General features: G+C 39.7%; 1 protein-coding gene across 1 annotated transcript; it reads right to left on the bottom strand.

Moving 5' to 3' along the window:
* Positions 1 to 2,942: 2,942 nt before the first annotated feature.
* PRR11 (proline rich 11) lies at positions 2,943 to 22,986 on the bottom strand. The gene is made up of 11 exons (XM_072646870.1): positions 22,808 to 22,986; positions 22,388 to 22,723; positions 14,922 to 15,096; positions 14,291 to 14,444; positions 13,943 to 14,065; positions 11,317 to 11,592; positions 8,512 to 8,610; positions 7,884 to 7,996; positions 6,829 to 6,888; positions 6,636 to 6,732; positions 2,943 to 4,582 (listed from the first exon to the last, which is right to left on the bottom strand). The coding sequence occupies exons 3-11, from the start codon at positions 15,077 to 15,079 to the stop codon at positions 4,520 to 4,522; spliced, it is 1,143 nt and encodes a 380-aa protein (XP_072502971.1). The 5' UTR covers positions 15,080 to 15,096; positions 22,388 to 22,723; positions 22,808 to 22,986; the 3' UTR covers positions 2,943 to 4,519.
* Positions 22,987 to 23,036: the final 50 nt, after the last annotated feature.

Raw genomic sequence — 23,036 nt, 5'->3', positions numbered from 1 at the left:
TGGTGGCGGTGACGGTGACGGTGACGCCGGGAGCTGAGAACTTGGAGGCTTCAGCTGACCCAGCACTGCCCATCCTGTAATGCGGCGCTTGCGGGGTGCCAGGTGCTGCCCGGGGCGCTCCGCCAGCGTCTGTCCCATGTCCCCCTCCCCGCAGCCCCGGCAGGGAGCTGTGCGCAGGGTCCGCGGAGGGCCCGCAGCTGGTCAGCGTCTAAGAGCGCTGGCACGCTGGTCCTCCCGCCCCCAGACCCGCGCCAGCCACGACCGTCCTGGCACGTAGGCGTCGTTACCCCGTGTGACAGGTGAGGAAACTGAGGCTCGCAGAGGCACAGTGGCTCGGCCTCGATGAGATGGGGATGGAGGGGGCTTCCTGCTGCTAGACCCCAGGACTGTGGAGGGAGACAAGGTGTAACCAGACTGAGAAGGGAGCGAAGGGCCAAGTTAAAACACCGAACCGCGCCCGTTCTATCTTATCCTGGAGGTACAAGGCAGTCCCGGGAGTTTGAGTAGGGGGTTAAAACGGTTAGACGTGCTGTGGGGAAGTCCCACTGTAACTGAGGCCGGGATGGACCCCCTCACTGAGAGACTTGAGGCAGACGTACCGCTTAGGAAGCTATTGCGGTAACACAGGGAAGAGATGGCGTGCTTGGGTGGTAGAAGGGGACACATTCAAGAGACGTTGTAAAGGGAGAAATGAGAAGACTGGACCAAAGACTGGTATGTGGGGTGAGGGATAGTGAGAGACTGAAAATGGTATTAAGGGTGCAGGTCTGGATGACAAGGAGACTCACGATGCTCACAACAGAAAAGTTGGGAAGAGGGGAGGATTTGGTGGGAAAGATAATGAGTTCTGTTTTGGACATGTGGAGTTGAATAAACCTATGGGCCATCCAATTCAACCTATTCAAAAGGCAGTGGATGATATGGAACTGAACTTTAGGAGAGAGATCAGAGCTGGATATATAGATCTGGGAATCATCTGCAAAGAGATGATAATTTAAACTTATGGGAGCTGATGAAATCACAAAGTGAGGTAGGATAGAGGGAAAAAAGAAAAAAGGCCCGAGAGAGTATGGGGGAACACCTATGGTTAGTGGGAGTGGTCTGGATGAAAAAAATAGAGCAAAGGAGACTGAGGAACAGTCAGAGGTAGGAGAAAAAGGAGAAGGGAGCAGTGATGAAACCTAGGAAGGAGAAAGTATCCAAGAGAGGGTGAGCAACAATGTTGGAGGGCAAGAATTTAGAAAAGGCCATTATGTGTGGCAGTTAGGAGTTCTTAATAAAAACATCATTTCTCATTCTATTTTGCCCCCATTAGATTTATTAATAACAACATTTATTTTTAGAAAATGATCGCTGTAATGAAAAGAATGCTGAACTTATTGAGGAAATTAATTTCTCTCAATTTCCTCATCTGCAAAATGCCGGATAATAGGATTATACATTTAGAGATGAAGTAGAGTAGATGAGCTCTCAAGTACCTTCCATCTCTAAATTTATGATCCTATGATTTCCATCAGTTAACAGATGGAAAACACCATGACTATTTAGTGAACATACAGGAAATATCCAATGATTAATGCTAGGGTAAGGTCATTAACCTAATGGTTAATTCAATTTTTAGTATTTGGGGCAAGTTTTGTAATACAAGTAAGGCAACTAGAAGTTTGATTTACTTGTTTGATTTTTTTCTTCTCTTTCTCTTGCTATGAATGATAGGAGGATTGAAATGTGAAGTCTGTATTCTATTTTCTCTGATCATTTAAAAATTATCTCCTTTTTGCCTTCATTCTACCCATCAGTGTAACAAATTCAGAAGTTACCCACATAAGTTTCCTTAACACATTTTCACCACAAATTTTTGTGGTGGGAAAGAATTGAATATTGAGGAGATGCTTATCAATTGGTGAATGCATAAATAAGTTGTGGTATATGATTGTGATGGAATACTATTGTGCTAAAAGAAATGATGAGCAGGATATTTTCAGAAAAACCTGAGAAGACTTATGATGCAGAGTAAAGAGAACAGAACCAGGAGGACCTTGTATAAAGTAATAGCAATATATATAAGGGTGATCAACAGTGAAAGACTTAGCTACTCTGAGAAAGACAGTGATTCAAGACAATTCCAAAGGACCCATGATAAAAAATGCTATCCATTTTCAGAGAAACAACTGATGAATTCTGAGTGCAGATTGAAATGTACTTTATTACTTTGTGTATGTGAATGTGTGTGTGCATGTGTGCACACATGCTTCCTTTTACAACATGGCTAATATGGAAATATGTTTGGTATAACTTTATATGTATAGTTATATATTCCTTGCCTTCTCAATGTGTGGGAGAGGGGCAGGAGAAAGAGAATTTGGAACTCAAAATTTTCAAAAAATAAATGTTAAAAAATCTTTTACATGTAATTGGGAAGAATTTAATGAAATAAATAAAAATATATTTTAAAAAATATATATTTAGGCTGTTGTGATACTGTTCAACATCCTCCACATGGGAGACAATGAATTCAATTAGATATAAGTGCTCAATTTAAAATGTCAACACATTATGCAAAGACCAACATAAGTATTTTACTAGTTTCCAACATAAAGTAGTAAATATTATGACTGATTTATTTTTAGTAGTTACACTTCTAGTCACCTTAACGTACCCAAGTAGGGTTCAGGAGGCAAATGTGATCCTAGAAAATTAAAAGCAATTCTATATCAATTATTACCAATAATAGCCAGTCCTATATCAATTAGTACCTAACCAATGTAGAAAACTTCCTAATGATATATAGTACTAATGCTGAGTTTTTTTATGTCAAATACCTCTACAATCCTTTTGGTTTTGTTTAAAGCCCTGAAAGAGTGTGAACTAACTCCTCATAATTATAGCATGAATCCTCAGAGTGCAGTATAAGTCAGATAAGGGAAAAAAACAAAGGTCAATCCTTTATTATAAAAATTTTATTGTTAAAAAATTGCTAAGTGGCTAAGAATTCTGGCCTGATTTTGTTATTACTAAAATTTTAATAACAAAGCATACAGTACATAGTGGTTTTAAGGAGCCCTCAGTTTACAGAATTATGAAAAATACAAAGTAAGTTGTGACGAGGGCTTAGTAAAAGCTGAAAAGTAAACTTGGGGAGCATGAAATATTTCTTAATACTGGTATGATGGCCATAGCAGCTTTACAAATATATGTATTTGCATATACCCATATAGTTATCAGATGCCTACAGAACATTCCCTCTGAATACCTACTGTAGAACCTTTTCAATTTTTTGGTAACCAAAGAGGTACAACAGTATTCATCCTTTGTGAATTATCAAGTTATTTATAAAGTGAACACAGTATATAGCTATCGTAAACTTCATTTATGTCTTGTAAAACACCATTCAACAAGAAATGAACTGTTTCCTCCATGAGCATTCCCTTAGTTCTAGACTTTTACAAGAACAGCCAACAGGTTTGGTTTGGTTTTTTATAATACCTTTCATTTTTGGCATGTGTCTTACTATTGCTTCTGTATTTATCCATTGTGAGTGTTAAGACGCCTGCTTGTGTCTCTCAAAAATAGGGCCCATGTTGAATAGACAGCCTCAGAACTCACATGGGAATTTCCTGGGGCCATTGTACTTGGACCAAGGTTTGAACACTACTAGATATTTTAGGAAACTCCCTAAACTAGATTTTTGACTTGTGACTTTCCAAGGATCCTATATTTGTCTCATATTGCAGTTTTTCCCAGAAACAGTAAGCTTATTGAGGTTTTACGACCCTGTCCTTCCTACCTTTGCTGTCCTCATTGATTCACTGACTGCTGTCCTCATTCTTAGAGAAGCAGACCTCAAGATCTGGTTTTATGCTTAATAATAGCTCCCTATGTTCTATGGCTCCAAATACAGGAGAGAGGGCCTTGTGCCCAGAGCCAGCTTTAGAGTTCATGGAGCTCTTGGGAAGAGACACAGTAGAAGAAACATAGTGCCTATCAAGGCTGTCCATGACACTTCCCTTTGGCTTCTTGAATACAGAATATGAAAAGTAAGGGGGTACCTGGGCATGGTGGTGAGCTAGCAATGGCTACCCAAGATAGTGGAAGAGGTGTGTTCTACCTTTTGAAGCCATCAGCCTCCTTACTTGTTCTTACTTCTCTTACTTGTTCAGATAAAGATACGCAGGGCTGCAACCTTATTATCTATTTATTTGTTAGGTGTCAAATGTGGCAATTACAATGACTGGGATCTAAGTCAGTCACTGAAAATGTCCTATCATGGCAAATTAAAGAAAGGATATGATAGAGATTTAATTAAGCGTGATCATCTAGACAACCAAAGGCAAAAAACCTAAAATCCTGTTTGGACATATTTACTAATTGAAACAAGTGGACAATATTTAAATCTATACCTTTTGCTGTGCTGATACGCAATGGATGAATTATGGCATTTTAGAATTCTTAAAAATGACATTTGAGTACATCTATTTAATATTTTATCTTCAAATGTGATCCATCATTGACATCAATTTTATTCATCAAAGCTGTTTGCAGAAAGTAATGGAGCTTGGGAAGGGCTCTTTGGATGAGCCAGCTGTGGAAATTAAAACAAAGTACCAATTAGAATTTGGTTTATGCTGCTAGATAAAACAGTACAATGGGCTAAAGCAATGAGGAGAGAGTGTCCAAAAATGTATCCAGCTGGCATTAGCAGAATTCACTCATGTTCAGCAGGTTTTAAGATCAACAAGGGGATTTTTGAGAACTCAAGAAGTCACAGGATTTAGAACTAGACAGGGTCTAAGAGATCAAGTCCAACCCCCAACATTTTACACATCAAGTAACTGAGGCCCAGATAAGAGAAATAACTTGCCCAAGATCAAACAGCCAGTAGAGCTAGGATTCCAGGTGAAGTTCTGCCTCCCAAACCTTTCCACTGTACCACGCTGTATCACAATCTGCTATTGCATTCCTAATGGCTAAATGGCTAAAAGATAAACTTTTAAAATCCTATTTAACTGATCCTATCTGAAAAAGTAATTATATAATCAGATCTTAGTTTCAAAACATCTTCTCTTATCAGTGCTTGCTTACTATGTAGCTGATTGAACTCTTATGATTAGAACAAGTGATAGATTTTTTGCAGTCTTAGGTGAAAGAGACAGGATCTCTATCATACATATTTAATAAAATGAAAATTGTCCTTTGGGGAAAAGAGCTACTATGATTCACTTCTCAGACCACATTCATAGATAATTTCTAGAGAATGAGGATTGTTTTAAGAGACTAAGGGAAAATGCTTATATCCCTGGACTCATATCTACTACTGTTTTCTCTAAAACGAATTTGCTTTGTTAGGATCAAGACTGTCATAGGTACAAGAATGTCCTAAAAGTCTCAGTGCAGTTTTTAGTAACTAAAGTTTACAACTGCACTAAGACTTTTGGGATGTTCTGTATGTGCACAACATTTATGCATCATTTGTATCTTACTTGGATGATCTGTTTCATTCTCTAACCTTCCCTAAGCCTTCTTGAGTGAAAATGATCACTTCATCATCAGATTTCTTAGAGCATTCTTCTCTCAGCCTCCTTCATACTTTTTAGTCTCCATTGTATCAAAATTGCTAATGAAATTCCTATGGAAATTATTTTGTATTTATTTTACATTTTATTTTCTATGTACCTGTAAGTTCCTTGAAGGCAGAGATCTGCTTAGTGAGTCTGGTTTTTTTTTATTGGCGTTTGTATCACCCATGCCTAGGTAGATAATAGGCTTTTAATAGATGCTGGTTGTCCTCTCTTCCTCCTACCTTAGGAGCCTCTAGGTGACGCAATGCATAGTCTTCGGGGTCTGGAGTCAAGAAGACACAGCTTCCTGAGTTCAAATTTGGCCTCATACACTTACTAGCTGTATAATCCTGTTTGCCTCAGTTTCCTCATCTGTAAAATGATTTGGTGAAAGCAATGGCAAACTACTGAGTATCTTTGCTAAGAAAACCTCAATGGGGTCACAAAGAGTCAGACATGACTAAACAACAACAACCCCCCTTGACTGTAAGGTCGTTAAGAGCAAGGCCCATGTCATTGCACTCTCTGTATCCTCAAAATCTAGTACAATGTCTCATATCTAATAACAGTCAGTCAATCCACAAGAATTTATTAAGCACTTACTGTATGTGGGGCATGTTGCTAAGTGCTAGGGGAATTTTTAAAAAAGCCAAAAGTAGTCATTACCTTCAAGGACCTTATTTTCTAATAGAATAGACAATATGCACATAACTAACAACTATTAAGTGTCAGAGGCAGGAAATGAAATTAGATCTTCTTGATTCGAAGTCCAGCACTCACAGTAGGCACATCATGAGCATTTGCTGAAATGAATGTTTAAGTTGTTTTATTCCTAGTCTCCTAAATTTCTTTTTTTCTTTCTTTCTAGGGGAGGGGAAGAGGTTGTTTTATTCAATAGCTATTCACTGAGTATTTATTGTGTACTTCTTTCTTACTGACCATCTGAAGACATGAAAGTCCTACAGAGAGACCAAGAGGTTGACAAAGGCATTGTTTGAAAAATGCCCAGTGGATTATAAATCTCAGTAAATGAGTTTAACAGAAAAGGGGGAGGAATGAACATTTCCAAAAGCTTGCCTGAAACTTTTGCCGCAAAGCCTTGGTCATGATTGGGGTCAACCCTGTTCCAGTTTCCATATTTTCTTTATTGATGAGAGGGGTACCTCCTGGGCTCCTGCAAAGGAAAGGTATTGAAAACATTAAAGGCTATTTTTTTAACCAGCTTTTCATATGTATTTAAAAAGCACAAAGAAATTATGAAGTATGTTACCTATCTATGTTGACTTTTCTAAGAAGTTTCCTCAGATCCATTTGGCCTTTTCTGGGAGTGCTGATAAAATAAAGTCTTAGTGGTTAATTTTTTACTCTACCCTTTGTAGAACAACTTTTTCAAAAGTGTGGTGTTTTTTGTTACATTAAAAAGTAACAGTTTGCTAGGAAAACTTGAAAGCAGTCTGGAAGAAGTTAGACTTAGACTAATACCTTATACAACAACAGATTCTAAATAGATACATTATCTTACTATTAAAAGATCATACTATAAAAAATTAGAAGACAAATAGGTCATATATATATATATATATATATATATATATATATATATATATATATATATATATATATATATATATATATATATATATATATATATATATATATATATATACTTCTTACAACTATGGGTAAGGATATATTTTTAACCAAACAAGAGATAGAGGCAATTATAAGAGAACAAAGTTAACTTTGATGCCTTGAAACTGAAAAGCTTCTGCACAGACAAAATTAATGCATATGGGATAAGAATGGAAGTAGTCAAATGGGAAAAATCTTTGTATCATGTTTCTTTGATGAGGGTTTGGTATCCAAGATACATAAACAATTAATAAACATATATGAGACTAATTTCCATTTTCCAATAGATCAATGGTCAGAAGATATAAACAAATAGTTCTCAAAAGCACCTCAAAGTATTCACAACTACATGAAGCAAATGTTCCAAATCACTAATAACAAAAGAAATGCAAATCAAAACAACCCTGAGGTTTCACCACACACTCTACAAATTGGCAAAAATGGAAAACTGGCAAAAATTGGCAAAAAAAATGGCAACAGTCAATGTTGGAGGGGTTGTGGAAAAATAGGCATACTAATAAATTGTTAGTGGAGCTGTGAAGTGGTACAAATATTTTGGAAAGCAATATGGATAAGCAAATAAAGTGATTAAAATGTCCATATCCTTTGAACCAGAGATTCCATTACTGGTCTTATATCCCAAAGAAGCCATTGATAAGAAAAAAAACAGTATAAAATTGCCTAGGTCCTTACAGTATCACATTTTTGATGTGAGTTGACGGAAATTTGGACTGAGGTTTCAGGGAGATACTCTGAAGATCAGAGACTGTCACCAGTGGCTTTCGTTTCTTCGGTGAAGACAGAATCTTCAAATGCAAAAGGAAAATTTATCATCAATATTTTGAAAGATAATCTTGCTGACTTTAAATATATCGAAATAAAATTACTATTGTAGGTCTATTCTGCATGAAGTGCAACAATTACCTCACTAATCAGTTTTTACCCCATGTCTGAATGTAGAGCAGTGCATTGTTGGGCATTCCAGCACAATCAATGTAATGCTTAGTGGATAAAATTGTATTTTAAGTTAATATGGCAACTAAATAGTTTATATGAAGAGATTCAGATGAATGAGATTAAACATAGAATACTTTTCCCTTGATGCCCTCAATGAATAAGGAAAGGCTGGTTGATTTTTAATCCAGCGATGGCCTTATTGAGAGCAGAAACTCGTGTGGGGTGTGTGTGTGTGTGTGTGTGTGTGTGTGTGTGTGTGTGTGTGTGTGTGTGTGTGTGTGTGTGTGTGTGTGTGTTGTGTGTGTGTGTGTGTGTGTGTGTGTGTGTGTGTGTGTGTGTAGGGACATGGTCACAGCTACTTTACCTTACTGCTACTGGTAGAACTCTGTGTCTTCTTTAACTTCACAGTGAGCAGATCTTTAACAGTTATATGCATGGGCACATCTTGTTTTGATGGTATAGTCTAAAAACACAAGGAAAGGTTTGATTTGCCAAACATAAGTAGAAGCCATATGGAGTTGGTTTTTAGGGCTCTGTTACATTTCAGTAACGAGATGGAAGCAGGAATTCATGTTTATTTTGAGAGTTTTTTCAAAAGTAACTACTTGTCCAAAAATGGGATGTTCACTTGACTTGGTGCCAAAGTGAATAACAGGCATTTGAAAAGGTACCTATCTGATTCCAAGGTTCCAATGGTAGCCAGAATGCACAGGACAAAATTTCTTCAGCAGCCACAAGAACAAAAGTAGCTGGAGACCAGAACCATCGCTCTGATCATTCCAATCAAATTTGGGATTTTGCCTTAATCATCTAGGAAACTACCGGTATTGTCTCACAGTCACAACAACGACAGGCAAGAAGATGTACATCTAGGGCACATACAGTCTGATGTCCTACATTTGACCCAGACAAGCATCTGAGGTCATAGTAAACCAAGAACATCCGCAACTAGGAAGCAGCAGACTGAATAGGGATCATTGAGCAATGGTGAGGAAGAGAGATAGAAAGAGGAAGAGAAGAGATGGGAGCAAGAGGAAGATAGGAGACAGGGAGACAGAGAGGGAAATGGGGAGAGGTGGAAAGACAGCTAGAGAAAGAAGAGGGAGAGACAAAGAGAGGGAGGAGAAAAATACAGAGGTAGGGGAGAGAGAAGGGAAGGAAAGGGAGAGACAGAGGGAGGGGGGAGAGAGATAGAAGGGGAAAAGAGACAGAGAGAGGGAGAAGAAGGTTAGAGATGAAGAGAAAAAATATGGAATAAGGAGAGAGTGAATCAGAGTCAGAAAGAGGAAGAGGGGAAGAGACAGAAAATGGGGGAAGAAGAAGAAGGGGGAAGGGAGAGAAAGATACAGAGAAGGGGAGGGAGAGAGAGATACATACAGAGAGGAGAGACGAAAGAGAGGAAGAGAAGGAGTTGGAAAAGGAAGAGTGAGAAGGAGAGGGAGTGAAAGAAGAGGAAAGGGGATGAGGGGAAAGAGAGAGAAAGAAGAAAGAGAGACAGAGAGATAGAGAGAAAGGAGAGGAGAGACAAAAAACAGGGGGAGAAAAGGGGAAGGAGAGAGATAGAAAGACAGAAAAAGAAGGGGGAGAGGGGAAAGGGGGAAAAAAATCAAGGAAATTCTACTTCAGTCCCATAATACAGCCACATAATTAGAAAATGAAGAATGGAAAGAAGTACCCTGAAACAAAAGTCAGAAGAAAATTAGTTTCTGTCTTTATAGACTTTGCTGTATCTCCCCCAACTGTTTTCTTATACAAGAAGCTGGGAAGCCCCCAATAGGTCATATGTTTCAGAAGGGTTTCAAGCTCAGAATGAATTTTCCTAAGAAATCAAAATCACAAATGATGGCTTAGTTCCAAGGCTATTCACCCAAAACCATGTAACACATGATGTGCTAAATTCTAGAAATGGCAGAAATTAGCTTGAGTTCGTTGGGGTCACCACTGGGCAAAACTTTAAAAGTGTTATTTCCAATGAAAAGATCGCAGACTTAGAGTGGCAAGGGACATTAGACACTATCTAGTCCAGTCTCCTCATTTACAATGAGTAAACCAAGGCCAGAGGAGTTGAATGACTTTCCCACAGTTACACATCAATCATCAGGGGTGAGATTTGATCCCAGGCTCTCTGACTGCTGAATCAAGTGTTCTTTCCACTGGACAAACACTGTGCTAAGCTCTGTAGGAAAAGTCAGTAGGATTCAACCCTTGACCTTAAGGAACTTACATTCTAGCAGGTAATACCTTAATTTCTATAGCCCATAAAAAAGGATTTTCACACAATTCCTTCCTCTCTATAGAGAGGCAGGACTACAGATGTGGAATGTTGTATACATTGCCAAAAAAAGTGAAGAACAAAATGAATGTTCTTATAACTGTTTTCTCTTGTTATGGTGGAGAGTTGCATTGGGGGTGAAGAATATATTGGAGAATAACAAAAAAAATTTTTTTCAGTGTCAATAAAACATTAACAAGTTTATAAAGACTTCTCACATACATTATTTCATTTGATCAATACCTGAAAGGTAAATAAAGCAGATGTCTTTTGATAAATGAGGAAACTGAGGCCAAGAAAGGCTAAGTTATTTGTTTTAGGTCACAAATGACAGAACCAGGAATAGAACTCTTTTCTAATCATGAAAACTCAATTTCCAATATAGCAATCGTTATACTATATACCACACTACCTCCAAACATTCTATCTGGCTGGACAGTTACATCACTACAGTGAAGGAGGGTACATCAGATTATTGTTGTATGACATCATTTATCCCTTCACAACATCCATCCAGCTCTCTTTATTCCCACTCTGTCATTACCTGGCAGAGGTCTGATCTGAATTTGATTCTTAAGGAGCCTTTTCTCCTGGGAAGAGAGTGTAGGGACTGACCAACAGAGTTATTCCATTCAACTCTGCAGTTCTGTTTCTACAGGTAGACAAATAAATTGGCATTTTGGTTTATAAGGGCAAGAAACATGTGGATCAAACCTTTAGGGGGTGATCACCTCTAAACAGATGCTGAAAAAATCAAGTTCCTGAATCCAAAAAACTAAAGAACCTTGAGCCAGGAGTAAGCTGCCTCTCCTTTGGGACCCAGACCAAAACAACTTGCATGAATCACACCAGTTATCACTGCTGGGAAAAAGAGAAATCACTGTCATTGCCTCCTACCTGAAGTGCTTTGGTACTATCAGCTTTTTTGAGCAACAAAGGTGCTGAGCTGAGTGGAGGAGGAAGAGGTGGTGGAGGGGGTGGAGGAGGTGGAGGAGGAGGAGGAGGAGGAGGAAGGAGAACCATAGGCTGCAGTGTCACAGGTGGAAATATGGATGGTAATTCTCTAATAGTGGTTTGAGCTTGAGCAAGGTCCTCTGGAAGTTGAGACTTCAAGTGACATATTTTAAGGCAGTCCTGGCAAGAAGAACACTTTGAGGCACGGGTCTGAGAGATCTGAAAGAAAAGGAGATTAAATTGAATAATAACAATAGCTAGAATTAACATAGCACTTATGATGTGCCAGGCACTGTTCAAAGTGCTTTATAAATATTATCTCATTTGATTTAGCAACTGAATGGCAGATTGGCCTAGTTAGAGGCTTTGATTAAAGTTTTAAGAATGGCTACTAACACCCTTGGACTCAGCAATATCACTTCTAGGGCTCTATTCCCAAGAGACTGTAAAAAAAAAAAAAAGGGTTCCACATGTACAAAAATATTTCCAGCAGCTCTCTTTGTGGTGGCCAAAAACTGGAAATCAAAGGACTGCCCATCAACTGGGGAATGGCTGCACAAGTTGTGGTACATGAATGTAATGGCATACTATTGTGCTATAAGAAATGATGAACAGGAAGAGTTCAGAGAGGCCTGTAAAGACTTATATGAACTGATGCTGAGTGAAAGGAGCAGAACCAGGAGAACTTTGTACACAGCAACAACCACGGTGTGCGAGGATGTTTTCTGGTCGACTTAGAACGTCACTTCAATGCAAGGACTTAAAAAATTCCCAATGGTCTTTTAAGGCAAAATGCCTTCCACTTCCAGAGAAAGAACTATGGAATTCAATCACAGAATGTAGCAGATCATTTTCTTTTGTATTACATTTTGGTTTGTTATATGATTTTTCCCATTCCTTTTAATTCTTCTATGCAACATGACTATGGTAAAAATGTATTTAATAGGAATGTATGTGTAGAACCTACATAAAACTGTATGCCGTCACAGAGAGGGAGGGGGGAGGAGGGAGGAGGGAGGAGGGAGGAAAAAAAATCTAAGTTGTATGGAAGTGATTGTGGAACACTGAAAATAAATAAAATTAAATTAAAAAAAAGAATGGCTACTAGCAGATATGGCTTATCTTAATTATTAATTATGGATTTAGTGCTGAGATGGTTAAATGCCCAAGTGAAGTTAATAATTTTGACTATATCTAATAAAATCTTAGGATGGCTGGGACAAAGCACATGAAGAACCAGGGGATGATTTCAAAGAGATTTCATATGACCCATTGTTAGAGAACCAGAGAACATTAGAGCAGAAAGGGAAGCCTAGACATCATCTGGTCCAACCCCCTCATTTTAGAGATGTGCTGTTGTCAGTTCCTGTAAAAATTCTGGGAACTGTGGTAGGACAGCAGAGGCTTCCCTCAAGTCAGTGAGTACAAATTATTTGTTTGTCAGGCTGCCACTGAAACCAGGACTGTCTCTGACTGGGACTTGAGGTCTAGAGGCATCCCCAGAGATAGAACATACCATAAAACTCCTTCCTTCTTCTGCAATTCGTTTATGCATGAAATCAAGTTAAAATGAAAATCAAGGACAGGCTTGAGAGAAAAAAGTCACAAAAGAACATTTCCAGGAGTGTGTGAAGACAGGTGGTCCCGATATGCAGAAAATACCCATAGCAACACTTTTTGTGAATAGAACTTGTAAGGAGAGTTAACGTCATCAACTGGGGAATGGCTGAACAAATTGTAGGATATGAATGAAACAGAACATTATCATCCTGTAAGTGTTGTTGAACACGAAGAATTCAGAAGAACTGAGGAAGTCATAGGAACTAGTACAAAGGAAAATGAGCAACACCAGGAGAACAATTTACATGTAAAGGTAAATAGTATCAAAAGGCTTCAGAGCTTTCTCATCACTGCAGTCAGTGACTGACAGTAAAACACATTTCCTCAAACACATGTCTGTGCTTGCTGGCTGACTGAGGTTAGTCACGCCTCCTCCCTTTCAGCAGGAGAGCTTAGTTTTACCAGCCTGGAAATAGATTACATATGGACTGATTGTCTGGCTGCCTCATGGAGTCACAGCCCAGTCACTAGCCAAACTGTCAATAGGTATAGCTATGACTGGGAAAGTACAGAAGGACAGAAAGTGATTTCTAAGACTTAAGAACTTTGATCAATGCCATGGCCAACCATGATTCTAGAGGACTGAAGATAAAGCCTACAGCCCAGCTCCTGACAGAGAAAGGATGGCTTAAATAGGCAGTAGACACATTTGGGGGCATTTCCAATATGGGACTTTGTATCATTTGACTGCATATTGGTTACAAGGGGTTCCTTTTTTTGTTTCGCTTTTTTCTTCCAATTTGGGGGGGGGGGGTAGGGAAGAAAAAAATAAATGATGAAAAAAAAGATGGGAATTGAACTAAGATTACTTATTCTAAATATAGTATCTTCTGTGAGTATAGCTACATATTGATATTTTCCATTACCTAAAATCTGGAAAGGACAATAGCTCTAATTCTGAAAACAACAGGCAAAAAAAATTGTCTTAGCTATAAGTCTTGTAACTGACCTTCAGTGCTTCCTGGAGCTTGTAGAATTCATTTTCCAGCTTGTCCACCTGCTGTCTGATCAGGCTGAGTTCCCGGAAGTACATACGGGATGGAAATAGGAAGTCTTTCAAGATCTCTAAATTCTAAAGCCCAGAAAGAAACAAGTCTGAATCCTAGGGGCACAAAAAAAGATGCAGCCAAAAGTACAACGAGACAATAGCCTGACATACCAAATGTTATCCTACAACTGAAAGCCCCCAAAACTTCCCAGTTCATATTGTGATCTCATATGATTAAGATCTCAGAGGATCATTTACCTGAATACACATATACAGGGAAAACTAGGAACGAGCCAGTCAGAATCATACCTGTGTAATACTGCTCTGGCAACACCAATAGAAAGACCACACTCTCTTTGCTAGGAATTTCATTAGATTCTTCATGCTGGAAAATGTTTTGCTCCAGGCTAACTTTGAATAACTTTGGCTACAACATGTGTTTGTGAGAGAGGCATCTATTATCCTGTAGGGGGAAAAAAAGAAATCCAAAGCTATGCCACCAGAACCTCCCCCTGAGCTAAGGGAGCCCCATTATATAGCATGAGTGCTGGGTGCAGAGTGCCAGCCCTGGGCCCTTCCCCTACAGGTAAAAAGGCAGATACCATTATCTGTACATTGGCAGGGGAACAGGCCAGAGGGTGTCTTAAGAGGATGTGGGTATGGTGGGGAGGACAAGAGAGAAGAGAGATGTCATTCTTTTCAGAAGGCTCACCCATCCCTCCCAAACTGCCTTCAGACTGAGGGTGCATCCTTTTCTCCCGTCTCATGGATGTTAGTTTTATTCTCTCTATCCATCCCCCACCCCCCCACCCCAAGGTGGTTTATCCAATCCCACCAACAAGCAGTTAAACTGAAAGCCCTGAGTTTCAGCCATTCTCCTAAGTAAAATGAAATTCTAACTAAATACCTACAATTTCCTTTGCCCTGCACCAGGGCTTACCTTTCAGGTGGAGGTAGAGTTGGAGATGAAGGAGAGGAAGGAGGGTAAGGAGGAAGAGGAGAAGCAATAGGATCAGAGAGAACAGCTTTTCTTTTTTTGGTGAACATTTTGGTTCTGACTTGCAACTTCCTTCTTCTCCGGTATTTGTGCTTGGTCATTTTTTTCTGTGGAGAAACTGTAGATGGAGATTTAAACTCTTGGTTAGCAGGAAAGGGAAGGAGAAGGAGAAGGAGGAAAGTCCTGGCTTTTTTGGTTTCTAACCTTGCTTATGTAACTTTTATTTACTTCTCCAAGGGGACTTCACTGCTCTGACTTCTCTCCACAGTACCTTTAGGTCCAGAAGGACTTAAGTCTTTCTTGCCCAGAATTTCCACCCTAGGTCTCCTCTGACAGTCTTTACTGCTGATTGCCTCAGTTGTTTACCACATCCAGGCCTGGTTCTAGCCACACTTCCATTCAGTTGTAACTTTCCAAACTAAAATATCTCTCAGGGTCAACACTCCTCTGTATGTGTGGCCTCCCTCTATTAGGATGTAATAAACTTCTTGAGGGCAGGGAGTGTCACAGTTTTTGTGTTTGTATCCAAAATGCATTCATGTTGTCGTCCAGTAGTGTCTGACTGTTCAGGACCCCATTTGGGGGGCTTTCTTGGCATGGATACTGGAATAGTTTGCCATTTCCTTCTCCAGCTCATTTGACAGATGAAGAAACTGAGTCAAACAGGGTTAAGTGAGTTGCCCAGGATCACACAGCTAGAAATATGTGAGGCAAGATTTGAACTCAGAGAGATGAGTCTTCTTGACTCCAGGCCCAGCACTCTATCCACTGTACCACCTAGCTGCCCCATAACTAGTATATCATTTTAAAAATAACATGCTTCTTAGAAAACTCCTGGGTTGAAACTTGGGGAACTCACTCAAGAGATTTAAACTTACTGCTGCAAAGGTACCCTTCAAGGACTGCTAGTTGGAATAATAGCTGGAGTAGGTACTTGGAGTCAGAATAGACCTGAGTTCAAATCCCACCTCAGAAACATCATGGACAAGTCACTCATTCTCTCTGTCTCAGTTTTCTCAATTATAAAATGAGGATAATAATAGCACCCACCTCACAGGGTTGTTGCAAAGATGCAATAAAATAACATATATAAAATGCTGCACCAACCTACACAAACATTAGCTGTTGTGATCTTACACTCCCAAAGAGTTTACTCATAAATACTCTTCAAACTTTAGAATGTTGCTGTGGTTATTATTAACTACTCATCTTCTAATAACAGAGCAAACTGAAGATAAGGAGAGAAGTCACTTGGATTCATGAGCAAGTGAGTAGCAGAACTAGAAATAACCTTGCCCATCCCCTCCTTTTCTGACCACAACCCTGGACTCCTTCCCTCCACACTTGTGTTAGAATTGGAGCCACCTGCTGTTAGACTCCATACTTTAATTCCTGCCTTTGTTCATTGGGGGACTCCAGGCACTTGGTATGCACCTCTACACTTGGTTTTCCTTTCAACTGTCTTCTGGCTCACACAGCTCTCTGCCAGGGTTGGGAAAACAGGGGAAGGGCAGGTGCCAAAGGCAGCAACGTGCCAGTGAAGTGGGGTCAGGTGGGATGGGGGCACCGACAGCTACTACCGACTGGGGGTCAGGGGAAGAGGCCTGCTTATCAGCACTTTGCTAGGCAACAGAGGGTCAGACTTAAAATAGCAAATGACCCACCCTGGTTTATTCTTGGAGCCCTGGAAGATGTACTGAAAAGTGGTGTTTGAATTCACTCCCATCTTCAAGGCACAGAGAAAAACTTGAAGCTTGGAGGTGGTTATGAATACCTTTGGTAAGTTATAAGTACAAGAACAGCTGTGACAATATCTCACCTTCCCTCCTCCCCCAGCACGTAAACTCTCTTTTGTCCTGGAGTAATATTTCCTCTTTTTGTTCAGGGTTTTTGTTGTTATTGTTCGTTTTTAAAGAATCCTTTTAAGGAAAATACATATATACATACACACGTGTGTGTATGTATGTATGTATATACATACATACACACACATGCATACACACACACACACGTAATCCAGCTGGAATAGAGCAGAGTAATATCATTCTGGCTCGTCAGATTTTCTTAACAGACACATACTGTGTCAGGACTATCCACTCCAATTTGCCCAGGTAGCAGTATTTAGCAGCCTGCTTTGGAACCACTACATACAGGGCTTACACTAAACAAGTGTCATGGGGGTGGGAGGAATAGTGTTACGGTGGAGGGGATGATTTTAAATGGAAAGACCTAAAGTAATTTAAATGAAGCTAGGTATTATCTTCTTTTTTCTCTTAGAATCATAGATTTAGAGTTGGAAGGGACCAAAGAGGTGGACTAGACAACTCCCCTCCTCCCATTCTACAAATGGGAACAGAGTGATTAAAGGAACTGCCAAAAATTCAGCAGGTAAATTAGTAGCAGAGCCCTCTTATATGGTTCTAAATCCAGAGCTCTTTTTACCACAATATGATGCATATTATCCTTTGTAGCTATATTAATTTTTTTTTGTGAGTTGTGATTTAAAAAAACTTTTTTTCCAATGAAGATCTGCCTACTCTCCCTCCCAACCATATTTCCCCATCCCCACTAAGAAAGCAAGAAAAAACAAAATCCCCTGTTACAAACGTATAGTAAAACAAAACAAATTCCTTCACTAGGCCCTGTCCCAAAAAATGTCTCAATCTGAATTCTGAGTCCATCACCTCTCTTAGGAGGTGGATAGGCTATTTTATCATGAGTCCTCTGAATTCTAGTTGGTAATTGTGTGGAACAGAATTCCTAATAAAGTTTTCAGAGTTGATTCTCCATGACAATGTCATTGTTGTTACATAAACTGTTCTCCTGGAGAAGCTCTATTTTATTACTTTACACATATCAAAGGGTAGTGGTGGCATAAGACACAGAAAGTAGGCTTCCAACAAAGGTCCAAGGCCTATATCCAACATGGTGTGATCCACGGCACTTCTCTTAGCTTTCAGTGCCCCCCAGGTAGCTCTCTAAGACTCAAAAAACATAGCAGGTGACCATCTTTCTTGATAGAGGGAATTTCCTTCATGGGATTTTCCTAAGCCAGGGTGGGGGAACCTGTACCTAAGCCAATGAAATCCTGGAGAGGGGAGGTGTTTCAAGTGATTTGCAAGAAAGTAGTCTCTAAGATAATGTTGTCATACAGTAAACCTATATCCAATTGCTTGCTTTCTCAAGGAGAGGCAAGGGGAAGAAGAGAATTTGGAGCTCAAAATTAAAAAAAAAACCCACAAATGTCAAAAATGTTTTTATATGTAATTGGGAAAAATAATATGTCTGGAGATAGATATGTAGTTCATAGACCCCAGGTTAAGAACCCCCAGTCTAATCCAAACCTTTATTTTAGACATAAGAACACTGAAAAATAGAGTGGTTACCCAAGATCCATGGCTAAGTAGTGGCAGAACCTATATTAGAAAGTCCAGTGTTCTTCCTCTCAAAACATCGTAACCTTTTTGTCAGGATAGAAAGCACACCGCCCTGGAGTCAGAAGGATCTGAGTTCAAATTTGGCCTCAGATACTTACTAGCTCTGTGATCCTAGGTATGTCACTTAACCCGACAGCTACCCAAAAAATTATAGTTATTAGTAATTATAGTATTATTAGTTATTAGTAATAAAGATAAGAATAGAACCTGTAATTTGATTGGTATAGGGGGAACCCCTAGCTTTTGGCGGGGAGTCACCTGAGGAGGTGGGAAATGGTACATTTAAAGCGTCCATGTTGATTAGTAACAGAATGTGGCCTTTGTATTTTTATCTTGGGTGAGATAGGGAGACTGAGTCTTAAAAATAAACAAAAATCCAGTTACTCTATTATGTTCTTAATATAACTATGACTTTTGCAGAGTAACTTTCATACTCAAGGAACATATTTTTCCAAAAGCATTAAACATTTACAATTGCCATCTTTTCTAAAATCATTTCATGAACCCATGACAGACATGAATCCTACTCATGGTTCAGGTAGGATCCAAATTGCTAACCTAGGACAGAAATTCATTGTTTCATGACTCTCAAGAGTACTTTTTGTTCCCATAAAATATTACACAGTAAATTATGAATGTCTTTTATTTTGGATTATTTCTGATGCTACAATGCAATTATTTAAACCAGGAACCATTAAAAGAAATATATATTAAAGAAACATATATAGATAGATAGATAGATAGATAGATAGATAGATAGATACATGTGTGTGTGTGTATATATATATATATATATATATATATATATATATATATATATACATATATAGTGATCTAAGAGGATAGGGAAAGGTTGGCAATTTTTAGAAATCCTCAGTGCAACTTCATAACAAAAGGTATATATATATATATATATATATATATATATATATATATATATATATATATATATATATATATATATGTATGTATGTATGTATATATATATACAATATGTATATATATGTACACACACACACACATATATACACACACACATATATGTACATATAATTCAATACCGAGGCTCATTCTGTAGGTTAGAGGGAACAGTGCTTTGGCCTTCGAGCTGTTCCCTGTACCTGACATTCCATTCCCCCACCTCCATTCCTCTGCAAAGTGATCCTCCCCATTTGGGATGTTACCTGTCCTTCACAGAATCTCTAATGTCCTTCAAAGCACAGTTTAGATGTCACTCCCCATCTAAGGATGTGGTGTGGAGGATGATCCAACAAAGGAGACTGAGTAGTGGTCAGACAGACAAGAAGCAAACAAGAGAGAGCAGTGTCACAAAACCCAGAGAAGAAACAGGATACAGGAAGAGACAATGGGCAGTGGTGTCAAAAGCAGCAGATAGATTGAGAAAGATCAGACAAAGGAAAAACCATCAGAATGAGCAATTAAGATAACACTGGTAACTTTGAAGAGAACAGTTTCAGATGAGTGATGAGGCTGAAAGTCAAGATTGCAAAAGATTGCAAAAGGTTGAAGAGTGAGAAGAGAGGAAGGAGAGTCAGGGAGGATAGACAACCTTTTGAGAAGTTTCGCCAAGAAAGCATGGAAAGATATAGGATGATTGCTTTAGGGGATGGTAACAAGGTCTACTAAAGGCAGTTAGGTGCTGTAGTGGATAGAGTGGCTGGAGTGAGGAAGACTTGAGTTCAAATCCAGCCTCAGATATTTAACTAGCTGTGTGACTCAGCAAGTCACTTAACCCTGTTTGCTTCAGTTTTCTCATCTGTAAAATGAACTGGAGAAGGAAATGGCAAATCACTCCATACCTTTGCCAAGAAAATCCCAAATGAGGTCACAGAGTTGGACACGACTGAAAAAAACTGAATAACAACAAAAGTCTAATAAAGGTTTTTTAAGGATGGGAAAGGCTTGGGTATGTTTGAGGGTAATAGCAAGGGAATCAATTGATAGGAGTTGGAGATGGGATAGTTAAGGATGTAATCTGCTGGAGAAGATGGCAGAGTATGTGTTCAAATGCATGTTGAGGGGCTGATCTAGTCAAGGAAAAGAGTTTCCTCTTTGTCACAGAAGCCAAAAGGAAGAGAAAGTGAGAGATGTCAAGGAAACTTGAAATTAGGAGAATGGGAGAAGGAGCTAATGTCAAATGACCTCAAGGCCCCTAGGTGAGAGAAAGGAGGAAAAGACCTGGGGGCTTTGAGAAGAGAAGAGGTTTAGAATAGCTTCTGGGGGAGTGAGATAATGAATCAATTAGAGAGGAGTAAAGAAATAGTCTAATTGTGGTAAAGGTTCACTTGAGTCTGGATAACTTAAATTTGTACAGTATTCAGCAAGTTTGTGGGACTTCCTCCATCTTCCTTCAGTGGCTGTGAATAAGAGCACAGGAAGCAGAAGGTGGGAGGGAGTAATCTAAGGCTGTGGGTAAAAAGAGAGCAAAGGATGGAAGATCAGAGGACAATGTAGAATTGAAATTCTAACTACTAGGTTTAGGTTGGACAGGGAGGAAAGTGTGCTCAGAGTTGGGTTAATTAGGTGTTCTTTCCAGCATACCAGAAGGCATCTGGTCTTATCTAAACTTTACATCTCTCCCCACTTCTAATCTACGTTTGGCAAGCAGTAGGATCCCAAATATTTGTAGAATTAAATTGGAAACCTGGGTATCTCCCTTTTTTAAAGGATATGGTCTTGAAGAGAAAGACCTTCATTTTTGGATTTTCATCCCTAGCACTTAGCACAGTGCCTGGCAGTTAATAAATGCTTGCTGAATGATTGACACTGCGATTTCTTGAGGGTGTTTGTTCAAAGTAACTCTACCCTGTACTAAGTCAGAAAGACTGTAGTCTGTGACAGTGGAGGAAGTACTTATTCTAACAAACGGTCCAAAGATGACCAAAGAAGTACACAGAGATTTCTGGGGGAATCTATGAACTTGGATGGAGAAGAAAATGACACCTTCATTTTCTTTAACCACTAACTGAAATTTAGCATTTCCTTCAAATTAAGGTAAGTATCTATAGTCCTCACCAGAGTGCCAAAGGAGTCCATGACACAAGATTAAGAACTCACCTCTACTTTAAGGATTGAAGTAGGTTTAGTAAGATTTTGTACCAGGCAGGCACTTCTTTCAACATCAAGACAACACAACGTGCCTTCAAGAAGTTAACACACTAAGAGGGAATAGATAAGACATCTAAACAACTATGACAGGTGAAATGCGATAAAGGCAAAGAAAGAACCCAAAGTGTTTAAGAATCTGTAAATGTATACAATACATTGTTAATATCACTGAAAGGAAGTATGGTCAGTTACAACCTTGCAATTCAGAACACCTAGGCTGAGTCTTACCTCGAACATGCATACTGGTTATGCTATTCTGGACAAGTCACAATCTCCCGGCCCCCCATAGAATTCTGGATTTGCACTGATGGAAGGAATTTAGGTACCCTAAACGGATGAAATCACAGGTCGGATCCAAACCGAAAAATTTACTAAAACTACTTTTGTTCTGCTTATCCCACTGCTTCTCAGATAAAGTCCCTTTTCACCACCTACAACTAAATCTGTCGTTCAGTTATATTTAATTTAATCTTTTACACTGCGTTGCACTGTTCTCTAGCTGACGGGTGTGTCGGTCTTTTCCTTAGCTCGCCGGGACGCACACCGGAGGCACCCAATACGTACGACACTGCTACCTTATTTGGCCTGATTGTGCAAAGGGATACCGAATGGTCCCAGATGATTTCTACGGTGGACGTACGCGCAGAGAAGTGTTGTTAGTAGAACAGACAGACAAATCCTCCCATGGAGGCGGATAAGTTCGGTCTTCCGTAATCCCTCCCTCCCTCCCTCGTCCTCCCCTTCCACCCAAACTGGCCTCCCTCCGCAAGCAGGGAAAAGAAGCAAAGCAGCACCAAGCGCCTCGGTCCCAGGAAAAACAAGGTTAGATCTTCCTGCACTTACTAGTATAAGAGCCCCGGGAGGTAAACAGAGTCTGGGCAATGTCCTCTCTGGCTGCAGCATCCAGGAGAATTCAAAATTAAACCCTTGGCACAGATGGGCCAATCAGAGCCATCATTTCTACTCAATTAACTCTCCCGGTGGGGAAAGAAGCGAAGATATTTCGTGATTGGATAATGCGTCCCGACTTCCTGGCCAATCGAAGTAGTGGCGCTTTTTGTACGAATAAGATTGTAGGGGGGTGTCTCCACCTTCATAAAGCGGCTGATGAAAGCTCTTGTTTGATTGGTTGGCGCTTCTTCCGAGTCTACCACTTAGAAACTTGATTCTGCAGAAACTCTGCAATAAAATTGAAAGTAGAAAGGAAGAGCAACCAGTAAGAAAAGTGCAGAACGGACCCAATCCTGATGCGGCGTTTTGTACCTTCGTCCAACAGGAGGTTCTGTTTCATTCTGAAGGGAGGGACCCAGGCGCCAATGGGCGGGTGGTGGAGAAGCAGGAAAGCCAATGGATGAGCCGCGCTGAGTGACAGCTGTCCAATGGGAACGCTCCATGCTAGCATCTTTCGGGTTCGAGGGCTTAACCACCGCCGCCGTCGCTGCCTGAGGAATGTCAACTATTCAACATGGAGGCGGCGGTCACTAAGCTGGAA

Source organism: Notamacropus eugenii, chromosome 2, assembly GCF_028372415.1.
Source record: "Notamacropus eugenii isolate mMacEug1 chromosome 2, mMacEug1.pri_v2, whole genome shotgun sequence".
In the NCBI taxonomy this organism is placed as follows: Eukaryota; Metazoa; Chordata; class Mammalia; order Diprotodontia; family Macropodidae; genus Notamacropus; species Notamacropus eugenii.
Note: the sequence above shows the minus strand (reverse complement) of the source record. Positions and strands in the feature narration are given on the sequence as shown.

Coding starts and splice junctions, on each gene's coding strand:
- PRR11 (XM_072646870.1), bottom strand. CDS start 15,079: ATGACCAAGCACAAATACCGGAGAAGAAGGAAGTTGCAAGTCAGAACC. Junction 8,611..11,316: donor ATAGTACCAAAGCACTTCAG/GTAGGAGGCAAT, acceptor TTGTGTTTTTAG/ACTATACCATCAAAACAAGA. Junction 6,889..7,883: donor CACATCAAAAATGTGATACT/GTAAGGACCTAG, acceptor TTATTTTATCAG/CACTCCCAGAAAAGGCCAAA.